General features: G+C 44.9%; 1 protein-coding gene across 2 annotated transcripts in view; it reads left to right on the top strand.

Moving 5' to 3' along the window:
- The window catches only part of UCHL5 (ubiquitin C-terminal hydrolase L5), a 173698-nt gene extending 158739 nt beyond the window's left edge, over positions 1 to 14959 (top strand). For both annotated transcript variants that reach the window (XM_082266656.1, XM_082266655.1), the window contains one exon: positions 14894 to 14959. Coding sequence is in view for 1 of the 2 variants with exons in the window: in XM_082266655.1 (XP_082122781.1) it covers positions 14894 to 14935 (42 nt within the window). In the remaining variant the exon portion in view is untranslated. The remainder of the gene's footprint in view (positions 1 to 14893) is intronic.
- The last annotated feature ends 3831 nt before the right edge of the window (positions 14960 to 18790 follow it).

Raw genomic sequence — 18790 nt, 5'->3', positions numbered from 1 at the left:
TACCAGTTCGTGGCGTTACCTTTTGGTCTCGCCTCGGCTCCACGGGTTTTCACCAAGGTGCTTGCACCGGTTCTGGCCTTGTTGAGAGCCCAGGGCATCTCTGTCCTGGGGTATCTGGACGACATTCTGGTTCGGTCTGCGTCCAGCCAGGGTCTGGAAAAGGACCTGTCTGTCACGATGCAAACTCTACAGTAGTTTGGTGGACGATAAATTTTCCAAAGCCGACGCTGAGTCCGTCGGTTCGTCTTCCCTACCTGGGAATGATCCTGGACTCGGTCTAGGCGAAGGTCTTCCTGCCGGAAGACAAACTCAGGACTCTTCAGGAGGAAGTCAGGTCCCTCAGGGACGTTCCACACTCGTCTCTGCGGGCGTGCATGAGATGTCTGGGATTGATGGTCTCGGCCTTCGAAGCGATTCCCTTCGCCCAGTTTCACACGCGGGGTCTCCAGGCGGAGATCCTGTCCAGGTGGGACGGGCGACCTCACTCTCTGGATCTTCAGATCTCGTTGAGCCATCGCACCAGAAGGGATCTTCTGTGGTGGCTCCAGTCCCCGATGGTATCGGGGGGCAAGTCCTTTCGTCCTGTCTCGTGAACGGTGATCACCACGGATGCCAGCCTGTCGGGCTGGGGTGGTGTTCTGGGCGTTCTGTCCGCCCAGGGAACTTGGTCGGAGGGGGAGTCCTCCCTTCCGATCAACATTTTGGAGTTACGTGCAATAAATCTCTGCCTTCGTCGTTGGACGGACCGGCTGCAGGGCTGTCCGGTTCGGGTGCAGACGGACAATGCCACGGCGGTGGCCTACATCAACCACCAAGGGGGCACCAGGGGTGCCCGAGCGGCTTGGGAAGTGGCCGACATTCTGTCTTGGGCCGAGACTCATGTCCCGGCGATAACGGCAGTTCACATTCCGGGGGTGGAGAACTGGCAGGCGGACTATCTGAGTCGCCAGACCCTGGATCAGGGGGAATGGTCTCTCCACCCGGCTGTCTTCCAGATGTTGTGTGCGAAGTGGGGTCTTCCAGATATGGACCTGTTCGCGTCTCGTCTCAACAACAAGGTGAGAAGGTTCGTGGCAAGGACGCGCGACCCTCGGGCAGACGCGTCGGACGCGTTAGTGGTCCCGTGGCATCAGTACAAGCTGATGTATGCGTTTCCACCGATTCAGTTGCTATCCAGGTTCCTTCGCAGGTTGCACTCGGAACGCAGCACAGTGATTCTTGTGGCACCGGACTGGCCTCGCCGGTCCTGGTACGCAGACCTCGTGAATCTGGCGGTAGACGGCGTCTACCTCTTCGAGACGATCTCCTGTCTCAGGGGCCGATATACCATCCTGCTTTACAGTCGCTGGCTTTGACGGCCTGGCTGTTGAGACCGAGGTCCTGAAGGAGAGGGGTCTCTCCCCTGAGGTCATTCATACATTGGTCAACGCGAGGAAGTCTTCCTCGGGGAAGGTTTACTACCGAACCTGGAAGGCCTATTTTGCCTGGTGTGAGTCCAGGGGGTTTTCACCCCGCACGTACTCGGTTTCTCGAGTGTTGTCCTTCCTTCAGGCAGGTGTCGATCAGCGTTTGGCGCTGGCTACGATCAAGGGTCAGGTGTCTGCGCTGGCCGTTCTTTTTCAACGTCCCGTGGCTTCCAACTCTTTGGTTGGCACTTTTGTTCAGGGAGTGCGGCATCTGGTACCTCCTAGGAGGGATCCTCTGCCCCCTTGGGACTTGAATCTCGTTCTATCTGTGTTACAACGTGCTCCTTTTGAACAGATCAGGGAGATCTCGTTGTCCATGTTGTCCAAGAAGGTCGCCTTTTTGGTTGCGATCACTTCGGCTCGCAGAGTGTCGGAGCTGGCGGCTTTGTCCTGCAAGTCTCCGTATCTGGTTATTCACTTGGATAAGGTGGTCTTGCGACCTAATCCTTCTTTTCTTCCGAAGCGAGTTTCTGAATTTCATCTCAATGAGGATATTGTTTAGGCTTCCATGTGCGCGAAGCCTAAACATCCGAAAGAGGTGAGTCTTTTCGAAAGACGGATTCTCTGTTTGTCTTCCAGAGGGTCCTCGGAAGGGCATGGCGGCGTCGGCCTCTACCATCGCCAAATGGATCAGGCAGACCATTGAACAGGCATATGTCTTGCAGGGGAAAGTTCCCCCTATGCCTGTGAAGGCGCACTCTACTAGATCTCGGAGTACGTCTTGGGCCTGTCGTCATGGGGCTTCTGTGGCCCAGGTGTGTAAGGCGGCGACCTGGTCGACCGTACACACTTTCACAAAATTCTACAAGGTAGATGTTCAGGCATCAGCGGATGCTTCCTTTGGCCGCAAGGTTCTTAGTGCGGCAGTTTCCTAGGGTCCCTTGTTGGGATCCCTGGCTGTTGGGATACGTTTTTTATCCCCTGGTTATTTGTTTTTCCTGGGTTGTTGCTCCTGTTCAAGTTTTTTTCCTGTTGCCCAGCTGGTTTCCTTCCTTTGGTAAGGTTCCTTTCTCTGATGTGAAGACGGCGTTGCCTTACGGCGCGGATGCGTTTCCCACCCCTCATGTTTGCACTGCTTTGGGACGTCCCCATTGTGACGAATATGAAGAGGCGGCGACTGTCGGAGGACGTAAGCGAAAACTGAATTTTTGTAAAATCTTACCTGTAAAATTCCTTTCTCTGAGTCCTCAGACAGTTGCCGCCCCCGCCCCTCTTTTGGGGTTTGGTTGTATACTCTACTGCTATTCCACTGAAACTGAGATATGGTTGCAGGAAGTAGGAGGGTATTGACTGAGGGGACCACCCCTTGAGGGTGGGATATGTTAAAAGCTTTAATGTTAACATATTCTGTTGCCTAGCTACTCCTTCGGAGCAAAGTCTAATACCACATTGTGACGAATATGAAGAGGCGGCGACTGTCGGAGGACTCAGAGAAAGGAATTTTACAGGTAAGATTTTACAAAAATTCCGTTTCTTTTTACAAAAAGTTGTCAATTTATAGGATATTCCTAACACATAGCATGTACACAGCAAAAATGACACCCCAAAATACATTCTGCCACTCCTCCTGAGTATGGCAATACCACATGTGTGAGACTTTTTCACAGCCTAGCCATATAGAGGGGCCCAACATCCAAGGAGCATCATCATGCATCCTAGCCACTTGCCTAGGCCTATTTTTGACATTTGGTGTTTACAAGCTAAAATCAGTTGTTTTGCTAGAAAAATGCTTAGAACCCCCAAACATTATATATATTTTTTTTAGCAGAGACCCTAGAGATTAAAATGGAGATTATTGCAATATTTTTTATCACACCGTATTTGCGCAGCGGTCTTCCAAACGCAATTTTTTTGGAAAACATTCACTTTTTTTAATTAAAAAATAAGAAACCAGTAAAGTTAGCCCAATTTTTTTCCATAATGTGAAAGATAATGTTACGTCGAGTAAATAGATACCCAACATGTCATGTTTCAAAATTGCGCACGCTCACGGAATGGCGACAAACTTTGGTACTTAAAAATCCCAATAGGCGACAATTTAAAAATTTCTACAGGTTGCCATCTTTGAGTTAGAGGAGGTCTAGGGCTCAAATTATTCCCCTTGCTCTAACGATCGCGGCGATACCTCACATGTGTGGTTTGAACACCGTTTACATATGTGGGTCGCTTCTGCGCGCGAGCTAACGGGGACAGGGTGCTTTAATTTTTCTTTTTTTTTTTTACTATTTATTTTATTTATTTTTTATTTTTACACCGTTTAACAAAAAAAAAAAAGGATCATTTTTATTTCTATTACAAGAAATGTAAACATTACTTGTAATAGAAAAAGGCACGACAGGACCTCTTTTTTGTGAGATCTGGGGTCAAAAAGTCCTCAGATCTCACAAGTACACTAAAAGATAGAAAAAAAAAAAAACTATTATATAAAATGAAAAAAAAAAAAAAAGGACCTTTTAAACCGGTTGCTAGGCAACAACATTTTCCGTAGCTCCGGTCCTCCAAGACCATAGAGTCAAGTGAGGGCAAGCTTGCCCTCACTCGACATCCTGTCTGTGAGGATCCGGGATCGGATCGTTTTCCCCGCTGTCGGCGGGTCCGGTAAGCGGGGAAAAGGACCGGACGCGGCGGGAGGGGGGGAGGGGGGGGGGCACCTCTTCCGCCATCCTGGAAGGGTGATCCCACGGCGAATCCGCCGATGGGACCACCCTTATCGGAAAGCCAACCGTCCACCGTTTAAAAAAATACCAGGGTTATGGCAGCTATCTGCTGCCATAACACCGGTATTTAGGTTTAAACGGAGGACGTATATAAACCTTTTTGGACTTGGACATGGTGGCTGTATGAAGGGCGACAGGTACTCGGGTACTTTGTTGGGCAGGTGACGGGTACTCTGGTACTGATGAGCAGGTGGCAGGTACTCAGGTACTCCGATAGGCAGGTGACAGGTACTCGGGTACTCTGATGGGCAGGTGACAGGCAGGTGATAGGTACTGATGAGTAGTACTGATACTGATAGGTGATACTGATACGTGATAGGTACTGATGAGTAGTGATGGGTACTGATGAGCAGGCGGCAAGTACTCTGGTACTTCAGGCGTCAGGTACTCTGATGAGCAGGTGGAAGGTACACGGGTACTCTGATGGGTAGGTGACAGGTACTCAGGTACTCTGATGACGGGTACTCCGTTGACAGGTACTCAAAGTACCCGAGTATCCGTCATCAGAGTACCCGAGTATCCGTCATCAGAGTACCCGAGTATCCGTCATCAGAGTACCCGAGTATCCGTCATCAGAGTACCCGAGTATCCGTCATCAGAGTACCCGAGTATCCGTCATCAGAGTACCCGAGTATCCGTCATCAGAGTACCCGGGGTACCCGTCATCAGAGTACCCGGGGTACCCGTCATCAGAGTACCCGGGGTACCCGTCATCAGAGTACCCGGGGTACCCGTCATCAGAGTACCCGATGGGCTGGTGACAGGTGCTCGGGTACTTTGATGGGCTAGTGACAGGTGCTCTTTATTGGGGGGGGGCAATCAGTGTGTTTGGGGTGCACTGTACTTGGTGACTAGCTGTTACCACACTCTCCTTCTCACACAGGATCAGTGTGTGAGGAGGAGAACACGGTGACAGCTAGTTACCGTGTTCTCTGTTGACATTTGTAACCGACTGTGATTGGACACAGCCGGTCACGTGGTAAAGAGCCGATTTTATTGGCTCTTTACCTAGATCGGGGATCTGTCCGATGGACTAGCCTCGTCCCCGATCGCTGCTCTGCGAGCCCCCGGGGGCGCGCATTGCAGAGAGAACGAGCGGCTCGTGCTGGAGCCGCTCATGTGATGTCAATCACAGCCGATCACGTGGTAAACAGCCAATTTCTATTGGCTGTTTACCTTGATCAGGGATGGGCTATGTCCGAGGGACGAGCCTCACCCCCGATCGCTGCGCTGCGCGCCCCCGGGGGCGCGCAGTAGCAGCTAGAGCGGGCGGACGTCATATGACGCCCGCCCGGATCCGTACAACCACCATGCCGACATCATATTACTATGACTCGGTATGGAAGTGGTTAAAGCAAAAATTAAAAAATGATTAAGTGATTAAATACCACCAAAAGAAAGCTGTATTGGTGGGGGGAATGATAAAAACGAATTTGAGTGCAGCGTTTCATAACCGCACAATTGTCATTCAAAGTGTGACCACGCTGAAAGCTGAAAATTGGCCTGGGCAGGAGGAGGGTAAAAATGCCCTGTAGGCAAGTGGTTAAGGAGACTACCCTGTGGTTGGCCAATCCCTAGCCATGTACAGAGCATGTATTACACTTTTGCTTGGTTTCCATAGATGTCTCTTTTCTTACACGTTTCACATATTGTATTGTAAGCTTAATCAAGAGAAAGAGGGGAGGAACATTCTACAATATAATTAAACTATATATTTATACCTGATTTTATACATACCTTTTTATCCCTATATATTCGTTACTTTCATTAAAGTACAACTAAAGGCAAAACCTTTTTTTTTTTTTTTTTTTAGTTTTAGATAGAGTGGAGAGAGATTAAAACACGTCGGTTTTTATTGCTGTCTGTGCCCCCATTAGGGAGATCCCCCCCCCCTCCTCTATTTGTCCTGTTTACCATTTCATTGGAAGTGTAAATAAAAGAAAATCCCAAATTTTGGGTATCCCCAGAAAACTAAGAGGGGAAATCTTCCACCCTAATTCCTCTTCCTTTTTCCTCTCACTTGTTTTGGTTATGGAACAGGAAGTAAAGGGAAATCTCTGCAATGGCAAAATAAATTAAAAAATGGGTGTACTTGCATGCTGCTGTTGTGCTATTGAGTGCTATAAGACTCCAAAAGCGGATCACTCACACCTATACACACTTTCTAAATGTGTATCAATGTGCAAAATTATATTCAAATGTGGTCCCGCACTCCCAAGTGCTAATGTGCTAGTATCCCTTTTAATAATGCAAACAGATTTAAAGGGATACTAGCACATTCGTTTTTGGGAGCGTGGCACCACTTTTTTGAATATAATTTTGCAAAAAATAAATTGACAGGTTAAAACTCTATCCAAAATGAAAACTGTATTGCCTATGATTCTACTTTAATGTGCTCTCTTTACCAATCTGTCCATGACTAAAGCTTTACCTCTCATCCCCTATATACTCACATGCAGGATGAGAGGGAGGGAAAGGCAACCTGTGATAACTAGTTGGATGCTGTGATCAGTGTGCATGCAGGGCTTACAAGCTATTACTTCACATCCTGTTGTATTTGTTAGTCCTCATTACACTCCCTATAGATCATACAATTATAGGACTTCAAAATAAAAAAGTATATATTATCAGTTTTGCCTTCCTTACATTGATTGTGTGTTATAGAACCATTCTTCTTTAGATTTGCACATGTAGTTTTCAAATGCTGGTTCTGGATTTCATTTCTCACAGAGAGTCATTCCTCCAATATGTCACCAGAGCTGAGATATACCAAAATAGGCTTCTGTTCCAATTATCATACTCTACAAAAAATCAACATAACCATAGATCCTTGTAAAAATAAGTCCATTATACATCTATTTTGAGCCCCCTGCCCAGACCAATGCAATGAAAAGCTCTTAATCGTGCAGTGGCAAGAAAAAGTATATGAACCCCTTGGAATTAACTGATTTTTTGCGGCAAAATATGATCTGATCCTCATCTACTGTAAGTCCCAACAACAGACACACAATGGGGGGAATCTAATAAAGCTGCTGCTCCACATTTCTGTTGTTAATCCCTCTTGTTACTGTATTGTGCCAAATTAATGAAGCATTTGCAACACTTCTGGTTCTGACAGCGACTAGTGCTCGCTTTTGCATTGTGTTGCATTCAGCGCGCCAACTGTATAAGTGGAGCTAATTGGGACCAACTCTCTCTTGGTCTACAGAGAAAAAAACTGGCTCAAACCGATTTTGCGAAAGTGTCTCAAGTGTATTCTTAAAGAGGTTGTAAACCAAAAAAAAGTTTTTTTTTTTTTTTTTTCCACCGAGAAAGACATAATGAGCTAGTATGCTGCATCGCATACTAGCTCATTATCAAATACTTACCTTAGAACGAGCCCCCCGCTTACCTCTGACTGGCGACATGTTCAGTCACCCGTCTTCCGGGATCGCGGCATCCGGTACATGTTTAGGAGATATTTACAGTACCTATAGGTTAGCCTTATCATAGGCTTACCTATAGGTAAAATTGTCAGAGGAGGGTTTACTTCCTCTTTAACCACTTTAGCCCCGGAGGATTTGGCTGCTCAAAGACCAGGCCCTATTTTGCGATTTTGGCACTGCCTTATTTTAACGGACAATTGCGCAGTCATGCGACGCTGTATCCAAACGAAATTGACGTCCTTTTTTTCCCACAAACTGAGCTTTCTTTTGGTGGTATTTGATCACCTCTGTGATTTTTATTTTTTGCGCTATAAACAAAAAAATTGTGACAATTTTGAAAAAATATTTTTCACACTTTATATGAAATTCTCAAAAAAAGAAATGTAAAAATCAAACATTTTAACATCTTAGGCCAATTTGTATTCTGCTACATGTTTTTGGTAAAATAAATCGCAATAAACGTATTTTGATTGTTTTGTGCAAAAGTTATTGCGTTTACTAACTACGGGAAAGATTTATGTCATTTTTGTTTAACTAGTAATGGCGGCAATCTGCGTTTCTTTTTTTTTTTTTTTTTTTTTTTTTGCGGGACTGCGACATTGCGTCAGATAGATCATACCCCTGACTGACATGTTTTACACTTTTGGGGGTACCAGTGCTAAAAAAATATGCACGGTTACTGTAAAAATGACACTGGCAGGGAAGGGGTTAACATTACTGGTGATCAAGGGGTTAAGTGTGTCCCTAGGGGCGTGATTCTAACTGTCAGGGGGCGTGGCTTGTGAAGAAATCAGACATGCAATCCTATACAGCAGGATCACATAGCCTCTGTGAATACTTCAGTGAGAATGACAGATGGCTGTGTTTACATCAGCCGTCTGTCTTTCTCCCTCTGCACCGGGAGATCGTGATTGGCCATCGGAGCAGCCGGTCACACGCGCTGGCTCCCCAGGGAATGAACGGGAGCGTGCGCTCGCCCCCTAGAGTCTCCTGAGCGAGCGACCTAGTACTACGTCGCTTTGCCCAGGAGCGTCTTCCTGCTGCAGTAAAACTGCGGCGGGCGGTCGTTATGTGGTTAAAGACACTTTTGCAAAATCAACCAAATTCAAAGTACAAGTTTCAGACAGATACATAAATTTTCCGCAACCTTCACCACTTTTAGAAAGCATGAGAGAGACTTTTGCTAAATCTGTCTGTGCCATTCTTTATGAATTGCAGGGAATGTGCCTAAGCTGATAACACACAAACTGTTCTAACTTCTCATGCCTTTCTTGAACACACCCATTAAACATTCACAGTAATAGTAGGTGAAGTCAGATGGATTACTTCAGTAAAAGCTAATTGTAAAAAGTAATTTGCATACCTGGAGGCAAAATAATGAAATGAATTTGAAGGTGTGGTTAGGATCTGACTTGATGAGGCTGGACACACATGGTTCGAATCTTGGCTTGGTTCTGCAGGATTCTAACCGTTAATCCATCAACTTGGGTACAGCCAGCCTGCTGGATTTGCTTCCTATTATTGCAATGGCTATTGTAGTGGCTGCTATAGCTGGTAGCAAAAATCGGTCTTCTTCAGGCGGTGGTTGCAGGAAAGATATTTGCCTAAGACATTCACACATTTTAAGATTGCTGTTCATAACAAGCATCACCTTGCAAGAAGGAGCTCTCTGAAGACATGATCAAGATTAGTTATCTGCCCTAAGGGTGGGAAGGGATACAAAGCAAGCTCAGTGTTTAGGCATCCATCAGTCGACAGCGTTGCAAGCCAAGAGGTTTTAGGGCTACAGAACAACTCTACCTCCCCTCATCTAAATAACCAAGAGGGGAGGTTTTCTGTAGTGTACAGAGGTGAGTGGAGCATTTTTCCTCTACTTTGTTCATGTTTTCTTTTTTTTCACGAAGCACATTTCATAGCCTCTTTGTACAAACTTTCTGTGCACCGTGTGACTAAAGTGCAGCATGTGAGCACAATGTGCATTCTTTGCATGGCAGGTTGCAGCTCAAATTGGGAGCATATAGTAAAGTGTGGCAATGCTGCAGCTGTGTTTTAGTTTTTTTCACCCTAGGAAAGGATATACTTCTGCATACACTTTGCTGCTATGATCAACAAGAATGATTTAAAGTGGTTCTAGTTTAAGGTTTTTATGTTAATGCATTCTGTTTTAACATAAAAAAAACCTTCAGTATGCCGCCCCCCTCTGCCCCCTTAATACTTACCTGAGCACCATCTCAATCCAGCGATGTGCACAAGTGCCTCGGTTGTCTGGGACTCTCCCTCCTGATTGGCTGAGATACAGCAGCAGGGCCATTGGCTCCTGCTGCTGTCAATCAGCAAATGAGAGAGAGGGGATGGGGCTAAACTGTGGCTCTGTGTCTTACACACAGAGCTGCTCCTTGGCTCGGCTGCCCCCCATAGCAAGCTGCTTTCTGTGGGGGCAATCGACAGAAGGGAGGGGCCAAGAGCGCCATCAAGGGACCCAAAAAGAGGGGGACCTGGGCTGCTCTGTGCAAAACCACTGCACAGAGCAGGTAAGTAATCACTTTAAATGCCGGTTCACACATATGCGATGTGGGAACCCTGCAAATCCACTGCGGGTTCCTGCATCGCATTCAAATCGCAGGCAGTTCACACTGCCATATGAAAATCGGTGGGGGTGTCAATACAAGGTTAACAACACCCCCAGATCAGTTCGCATATCGCAGTGCGAACAGTCAGTTCAGATATGAATCGGATTGCATATAGGTGTGAACCACCATTCGATTCAATTCTGCTGCGGACCCAAAAAAGGGTCCTGTGCATGTTGTGTCCGAATGCGATGCTAATTCAGCCATACAATCTGTATGGCTGAATCCGCATCGAACAGACATCGCATGCGATTTTCAGAGCAGTGCTCTCAAAATCACATGGGATGTCTGTCATCACATATATGTGAACCAGGACTGAGTCATACCTAGGACAAAAAACAAAACTCATAGATTGCGGCTTACCAAATCTTTAAGGCCTCGTTCACACCATTGTGCAGAGACATCAGTTTTTCTGCACGCATCCTGCAAAGGCCACACAAAAAAAAAAACTATTCTCTATGTGCCCTATTCAAACCACAACACTGATATCGCGTGCAGAATTTTTTCTGCGCAGGAATCTGCAACGAATGCAATTTTCTGCATGGGGAAAAAACTGACATAACGTTGGTGTGAATAGGGCACATAACTGACACACATAAAAACTGATGTCTCTGCAAGTGAAATCTGCGCAGTTTTCATGCACGTATGGCGTGACCGAGCCCTAAAGGTGATGGCTGTATTAAATTGTTTTTATTTTGTTTTCCTTTATTCTTTTGCCTGATGATTCAGCTAGAACACCTCCTGTATTAGAGTGGATCCACTATATGTCGGGGCAACAGAGTCACCCTTGGACAGCAGCTTCGTCAACCTGTAGTAAGAAGGTAGTGTTCGATACACTAGCAAATTTAGATAGAACTTCATATACAAATTAAGGTCTAACTCCAGCAAACACTTTTTATTCAGTTACAGGAGTAGTTTTAGGGGTAAAGGTTTAATATAAATGAATAAAAGCTGACCATTGTAAGCACCCCTGTTAGTGTTCATTTCTTTCAACTCTCTCTCTTTTGAACTGCCATATTTGCTGGACAGCTTGGTCTGTTTTTACTGGCCAGATCACCTGGAGGGAGGGGGGGGGGGGGCCTAAAAAAAAAAAAAACTGGTGCCGCTGACATATTAAAGGATAGGAGCTGCTATATATTACACTTTTTGATGTAAAATTTTGAAATACTTTAACCGCTTCTGCTCCGGAAGGTTTTACAACCTTAATGACCAGGCCATTTTTTTAAATATGGCACTGCGTTGTTTTAAAAAAAATTTTGCAGTCCTGCGAAGCTGTACCCAAATAAAATGTCTGACACACACACAAATAATGTTTTGGTGGTATTTGGTCACCTCTACGTTTTTTTTTGTTTTTTTGCGCTATAAACAATAGAACCACAATTTGGGGGGGGGGGGGGGGGGGATTTTTTACTTTCTGCTATAAAACATACCCAATAAAAATATTTAAAAAATATATTTTTTTTATCAATTTAGGCCTATATGTATTCTGCTACATATTGTTGGTAAAAAAATCCTAATAGGTGTGGTTTGCACAAAGGTTATAGTGTCTACAAACTATGGGATACATTTATGGACTTTTTTTTTTTTTTTGTTATTGTTTTTACTAGTAATAGATTTTTATTGTGACTGCGACATTGTGGCGGACAAATCTGACATAAAGTGACCCTTTTTGGGAACCAGTGACACTAGTACAGTGTTAAGTGCTAAAAAAAAAAATGCATTGTTACTGTATAAATGACACTGGCAGGGAAGGGGTTGTGTGCTTCTAGGGAGTGCTTTCTAACTGTACTGGGACTGGATGCATTAGAGGAAAAGAGATCTGTGTTTGAGCTTGGCTGAAACACAAGATCTCTCTTTTCCTCCCTGACAGAACAGCTGTCTGCCTTGTTTACATAGGCAGACCGCCGTTCTGTACTTCTGCCAAATGATCAGGAGTGTTGCCCGCGCGCCGCCGACATCTAATGCACAAAGTCACATAAATGTAGGGGATTTTGCGCAGCCAGGCCGCCCTGTTGCAGTATATATGTGGCAGGCGCTTTGGAAGTGGTTGTAAACCTCTTAAATTAAAAATCCAAAGCACCTAGTGTGATTTCTAGCCTTTCTTTCCCGTTATCTGCATGACTCACTTCTGATCATTAATCCCGGGAGATTGACCATCCCCCCCCCTCCAGCACCCAGCAGGTGATTGACCGCCCCTGCTGTGCATGTTTCCTGAGGGACTGTGTAGAGGGGTCTGTGTCCATTCCCTCTATTCAAATCTCAGAATACACTCAACTCTCCTCTCTGCTGAGCTGTGTGTGACATCAGATTCCTGCCTCCTGAAGCTCAGAAAGGTTGTGTAAACTGTTTACTTTGAATAGCCATAGAGGAGAAAGCCCCAGATAATTGGGTACAACTTGTGTAGGAGGATTTGTTTCATCTCTGTGTAGCACCTGAGACTAGTCACTCCATTGGGTATATGTAAATGTTTACAACCACTTTAAATGAAAGCAGAAAATATAAATTAAACTTCTTGGCATTACTGTTTAATATTATGTTTGGTTATGGGTAAGGTGCACTTTAAATGATCGTAGTCTTCTGACGCATTATTCTAGGTGGTGGTTTACAGAAGAGGCAGTCATCCATGCAATATTATATTCACTAATGTCCAAAGGCCAGTAAACTGAAAATGCTTGTGTTTGCTAATTTGAAAATTCCAGTACGTGTTTTAGGATATTTGACATTTTATTTACAGACCACAAAAAATGGCATTTATTAAGCCCTTCCTGCTCCCTTTCAGTGATTCTTCAATGGGTCTAGGTGCTGGCACCCAATCACCAGTGGCAGCCTGTCCATTGGGGGCGCAGGGGCGCCGCTCTTCCTATCTATGCGCCCGGCCCCCTAATCTACATGCAGGGCGCCGGACGCATGGATTCCAATGTTTTTTTTTTTGGTTTTTTTTTTAGCTAGTGATTAGAGCCAGAGGCTCTAATGGGCTTCAAAAAAGGGTGGGCTCGGGGCACAGAGCAGTGCGCCCTGAGCCCACCCAGTTGTGTGACAAAAGCGAAATAATATTTGCTATTGTCACACGTATTCTCCTCCTGGCCAATCAGGAAGCGGGTCCTGAGACCTGTTTCTCGATTGGTCGAAAGGAGAACCCATGCTATTGGCCAAGGAGGAGGGAGGAGACGCAGGGGAAGCCCGACCCCCAGAGGACACTGATGGTGAAGCCGCCGCTGTCTTCCCTCCACATGTCAGTCCAGGGTGAGTGAGCTGGGGGGGGGGGGGGGTATGGTGTGCGGGCTGGAGCTGGTGTGGTCCGGGGGGGTATGGTGTGCGGGCTGGAGATGGTGTGGTCCGGGGGGGGGGGGGAGATGGTGTGGTCACTCTGCTGCCCCCCCGGCCCATGGAGCACCAGCGGCCACTGCCAATCACTTATTGGCTGTCGGGATTGTCCACAAGCTGTCTGACTCAGCTGCCATGGACACATGTGCATTGTGTGGGTGTTAAGGCCCACCTTCCTGTTGCCATACATATGCATTAGTGGTCAGCAAGAGGTTAAGGTGGAAAGTAAAGCCCCGTACACACGTACCGATCGTCGGCATACAAACGTTCGTCTTTTCTCCCCGGGATGTCGGTGTCTGTTGAAAAGTGCAAAGACTGCCCAAGAATTTTGTCCGCTGACTGCAGAAGTGATGTCATGTAATGGTTAACTTTCCCTGTGTTTTTTTCTTTTCTGAGCATGCCCAGTCTTGCAAATCTGCGGTCTGTCGGCAGAATTCTGTACTGACTGGCGAACAATCGTCCGTTCTGGTGTCGGCATACAAAAATTTTAATGTTTGCAAGAAAGACTCTTGTCCGCAGAATGTGCGCAGACAGCTGTCGGAGGCACCATACTAACAAGCGTACAATCGGCAGATCTTTCGTCCGCCGATGTTTGTATGCCGACGATCGGTACGTGTGTACGGGCCTTTAATGTTACCAGTCATCTCAAGTTGTTTGTGATTAAATGCAGTTCCCTATTTAGCACCCATAAAAAAGTGCACGTATTTCATGGCAATACACAGTTCTGCTGTAGAATTTAAATGATGATCATGTGCTATAAAAGGATAAGTTCACCTTTTAGAAAAAAAAATAATAAATGCACATTTTTTTGCAGGTAGAAAAGAAATGCATTTTTATTTTTTTTTTTTGGAGCCTGTAAAGCATTCCACCAATGATCAGCAGATCGCTGGTGCCCTGCTATGAATGTCCCTTTGCAGATCTGTGCACGTACATCCCATACAGGCTGGCAGATACACTGACAGGAAGAATCAATTAACTACCACGGTGCTGTACAGTTGTGTGAATGAATGACACAGCCGTGTGGGTGGATCTGATTATAAAATGTGACCGCTAGTATGGGGTACTTCTCCCCGTACTGCTGCCACAGGGAGGGGGGCATTGGGCAGTGGCTGCAGCATTGGAAGCATGTTGCATATTCCACCCTAAAAACAAGTGGCACAGGTGACATGTTCCCAAAGGTGAACTTATCCTTTAAAGGGACAAATTTTATACCAAGTAAACTGTTTAGAAACCTTTACATCATATAATGTATGTAAAACTTTACATGTACACACAAAAATGTCCTTGCGTTTACAGCACTTACTTACTGTGCCTTTTTGTTTTCTCCTTTCTAGGCTAAAGAAAAGCAGACAAGAAGAGCGCAGGAAGCTAAATAAAAAAAAAACTTGCTGAAGGCAAAAGCTTAGCTTCTTTTGCATAGTTCTGGAGGAAATCGGCAATCAAAGACTTTTTATGTTATTCACATGTATTGCAAATATTCCAGTTCTTTTATACATATATTTATCACTATTTGAATTCCTGCCGCTGGCACACATTTACAGTTATTACAGAAAGCCCTGTACCTGTACAGATTGTGTTACTATTAAAATGTTTACAAATATAGTGGAATATGAATTATGGCCTTGTCCATTATTAACATAAATACCTGAAACGATTTTATTAGTTCCAGGAATATAAAAGGAAAACAAAACGGACTTCTTTTTTTCATCCTCGTTTTGTTTTTCTATTTTGTACAGTGCCCTTTTTTGACATTCCTTTAAATTTGGATAACCATGGCTATTATACACTCTCTCAAACTTGTATCCCTTAGCAGCATTAAGTTTAAAAAAAAAAAAAATCTTTTTGTGTGCTGAGCTGTTGTAGGTCCCTCTTTTACCATGATGAGTTTTTTTTTTTTTTTTTTTGTATGGTGTAACTGACAACTTGCTTACACATATGCTTTCCTATTACATTTATACTGAGGACTTTTGTCCAACATTTTCATTTTCTTACAAAATAAAATGTTCTTTTTGATTTAACAATGACATGGAGGAGAATGATAAAGAGGCCTTTGGTGTTTGTGAATTAAATGGAAACCAAACTTTCTATTTTCCCAAGTCATCTTCCAGGACAGTCACGTGAAAAATAGACTCCTCCTCCTACGGGAAACATGCACAGAGAAATTGAAAGCCCCCCACCCACAAATGTCATTTAGTTTTTGTACTTCCTGAACTCCTGTAGGCACATGCATGGCAACCGTTTGTTGTTTTCTGATGACCTTTCCCTAGAAGGTGCCTAGGAAAGCCTTGCCAGAGAGTAGGAAAGAATATCTACAGGTCGCTTTTGCTACATCCTCCCTGATTGTGACCCTTGGTTCTCCTAGGCCCTGACATTTTGTCACTGAGGCTGCCAGTATGGCAAGAGTTTGTGCAAGGTTGAGAAGATTCATCTGGAGACCTCTGGTGGGCAGCTGAGGTGCCATCACATGGGCTCCTTAGTAAACACAGACATTACAGGGGACGATGAGCATGCCTGCCGACGTCTATCCAGTTTGTGAGCAGAATGGGATGGACGTCACTTGCATTGGTCCTTGAAGAGGTGCATTGGTGGGGATTGCTCTCACTACAGCACTCATGGCAAAGCTTAATATGTAAGGCACACTTAGATATTTTTAAATGTATTTTAAGTTGATAATCCCCATATATGATAACATGCAGGTAGCAGGTTCCCTTTAAGGAGACAGGTGTGTATTAGACCACTAATATAATTTCTGCATAACGTTGAAGCTGATCAAGCACAGACTAGGTAGTATTTTCCTTAACGGGTTCCCATCTGGCCTGTGGCCCGAATGACGCCAGGGCTGGCCTCTCATCGATCCGAGTGGATATCATATGACATCCTCCCAGATCATGCCCCGCAGCGATGACTGATCACTGTACTGGCCTGATGCCAATGCCATGTGACTGCTGTAACCAATAACAGCAGGTCACATGGCAGTTGTAAACAGTGGAATGGATTCTTTCAAGCCATCCATTGTGTACAATTGTGTTGCTAGCTGTGATTGGTCACAGTGATCACACGGTACAGACTGTGCCAATCACAGACCATCTCTGTGCCATGTGATCAGTTGTGGCCAATCCAAGTTACTCACAAAACAACCTGAATGAATCCATTTCCATCAGTAAATGCTTGCATATAGCAATGTAATTAATTGCTATAAGCAAATGTGTAAAAAACAAAAACTGATTACTTACCCAGAGTAGTGTAATATTCCTATGGTAACATTATATTGCTCTAGTCAGTGTGTAATAAAAAAAAAAATGGGGCGGGCGTGGCTTGACGCACGATGCGGAAGGCAGCACACTGAGGAGTAGCGGGAGGTGAGCAGCTCCACAACAGAGGCGCGAGGCTTGGCGTCATAGACGGCCCCGGACGATGGGCAGGGTGTCCCGCCACACACACTACGCTGCACAGAGCAGTAAACAGCATCGGACTTCCTCGACGATGGCAAACCGCAACATCTCGGACTTATTCAAGTCCCAAACAGCCATAAGGAGCGATATGAGGGTGGACAAGATGGCGCTGACTGACGGAGAGGAGGAAAACAGTGAGTACTCCCAGCACTCATCGGAGGAAGGGGTAAGCAAAGGGTCCATGGAGGATCCACCTCTTACACTCACCGTGATGAATAACATTGCAGCAGATATTAAGTCCACTTTGTCAGCGGCCATTACCGATTTAAAAACGGACTTCCTTAAACTTTCTGAGCAATTTTTGGTGGTTGAACAGGCGGGCGCCCATAGAGATAGGTCAATTGGAAGATTAGAACATATAGCTGTTTCCCATGCGGCGCATTTGATTGAGATCAATAAGAATCTTGAGGACTTGGACAATAGAGGGAGACGCTGTAATTTAAGAATAAGAGGTATCCCTGAGGATGTTATGCAGGATCAAATATATCATACCTTGCAAAAAATGTTTAATTCATTATTGGAGAGACATGAAGATGCAACAATTGATTTTGTACGGGTACACAGAACACTGCGGGCCAAAGGAGCAGATAGTGGGCCTCCTAGAGACATTATATGTTGTTTCCAAAGCTTTCAAGTGAAAGAGGAGATTATGTATAAAGCAAGACAAAAAGGAGAAATTAAATATAATGAAATACAGGTGCAGATATTTCAGGATCTTTCTCAGATCACTCTGAAGAACAGAAGAGCTTTACGTCCCCTCCTAACAGTTTTGCGGGAAAAAGATTTGAAATATCAATGGAGGTTTCCCTTTGCACTAACAGTGACTTTACAGGGCAAAATGCATACTCTCAGATCTCCCAATGATTTGGGCGAATTCTGTGAAGGCTTACAGATTCCAATAATGGAACTCCCGGAGTGGTACCAGGAATATAAACTACCCGTATTAAACGAGGATGATGGATGTCCACTTAGACAATCACCAGAAAAAAGACCCCAGAACAAGAAAAGCAGGAGCAATAGAACTGGAAAATAGAAATAAAGACGCTTTGCAGTAAAAAGAAGACAGGGGAAGAAGGGGTGAAAAAAGAAAGAATATATATCTTGAAGTAGCCAAGTATAGAGGGAGACGGGAGGGAGGGGATTTTTTCTTTTTATCTCCCCCCCCCCCCCCCCCCCGTCCCTTTTTGACTCACCGTCTGCCTTGTAAACAATTTTTTTTTTTTTTTGGAGGAGCTGTTCCCCGTGTGTTAGAGCTATTATATATAGAATAATCTGTGAGTCAGTGCCGATGTGGAGTATGAAGGGGGATTTGTGTCCCCTTTCCCCTTTTTTTTTGTTTGTTTTTTTGTTTGGGATCCATCAGCACTGGCATTGAGTGCTTTTTCTACTCGTGTTAGTCTCCCACTAACCCCCACCAGGGGTTTTGCTCGGTTCTAAATTGAGAACCGAGTAACACCCCCGTTTTCCTTTCTTTGAAACTTAATCACAGACATTTAGCCACTCTGTGATTTTGGAACCTAGATACTTTTTTCTTAAGCAGAGTACTATCTATTAACAAAACTCTGCTTATCACTGGGTTATACTAGTGGGGTGTTCCTTTTTTTTTTTTTTTTTCTCCTTTTTCTTTCTCCTTGGTTGGTTTTTTTGGTGAAGGGTAGGAGAAGATAGTGAGGCACCGAGTCGGACGAGAGTAATTGAAATAAGGTATTAACCATGACTTATAAATCGGTAGGTAAACATATCACGGTATTATCTCATAATATACAAGGTCTAAATATC

This window comes from Pelophylax lessonae (assembly GCF_965119305.1).
Source record: "Pelophylax lessonae genome assembly, chromosome: 8".
Lineage (NCBI taxonomy): Eukaryota > Metazoa > Chordata > Amphibia > Anura > Ranidae > Pelophylax > Pelophylax lessonae.
This window is presented reverse-complemented; position numbering and strand designations above follow the sequence as displayed.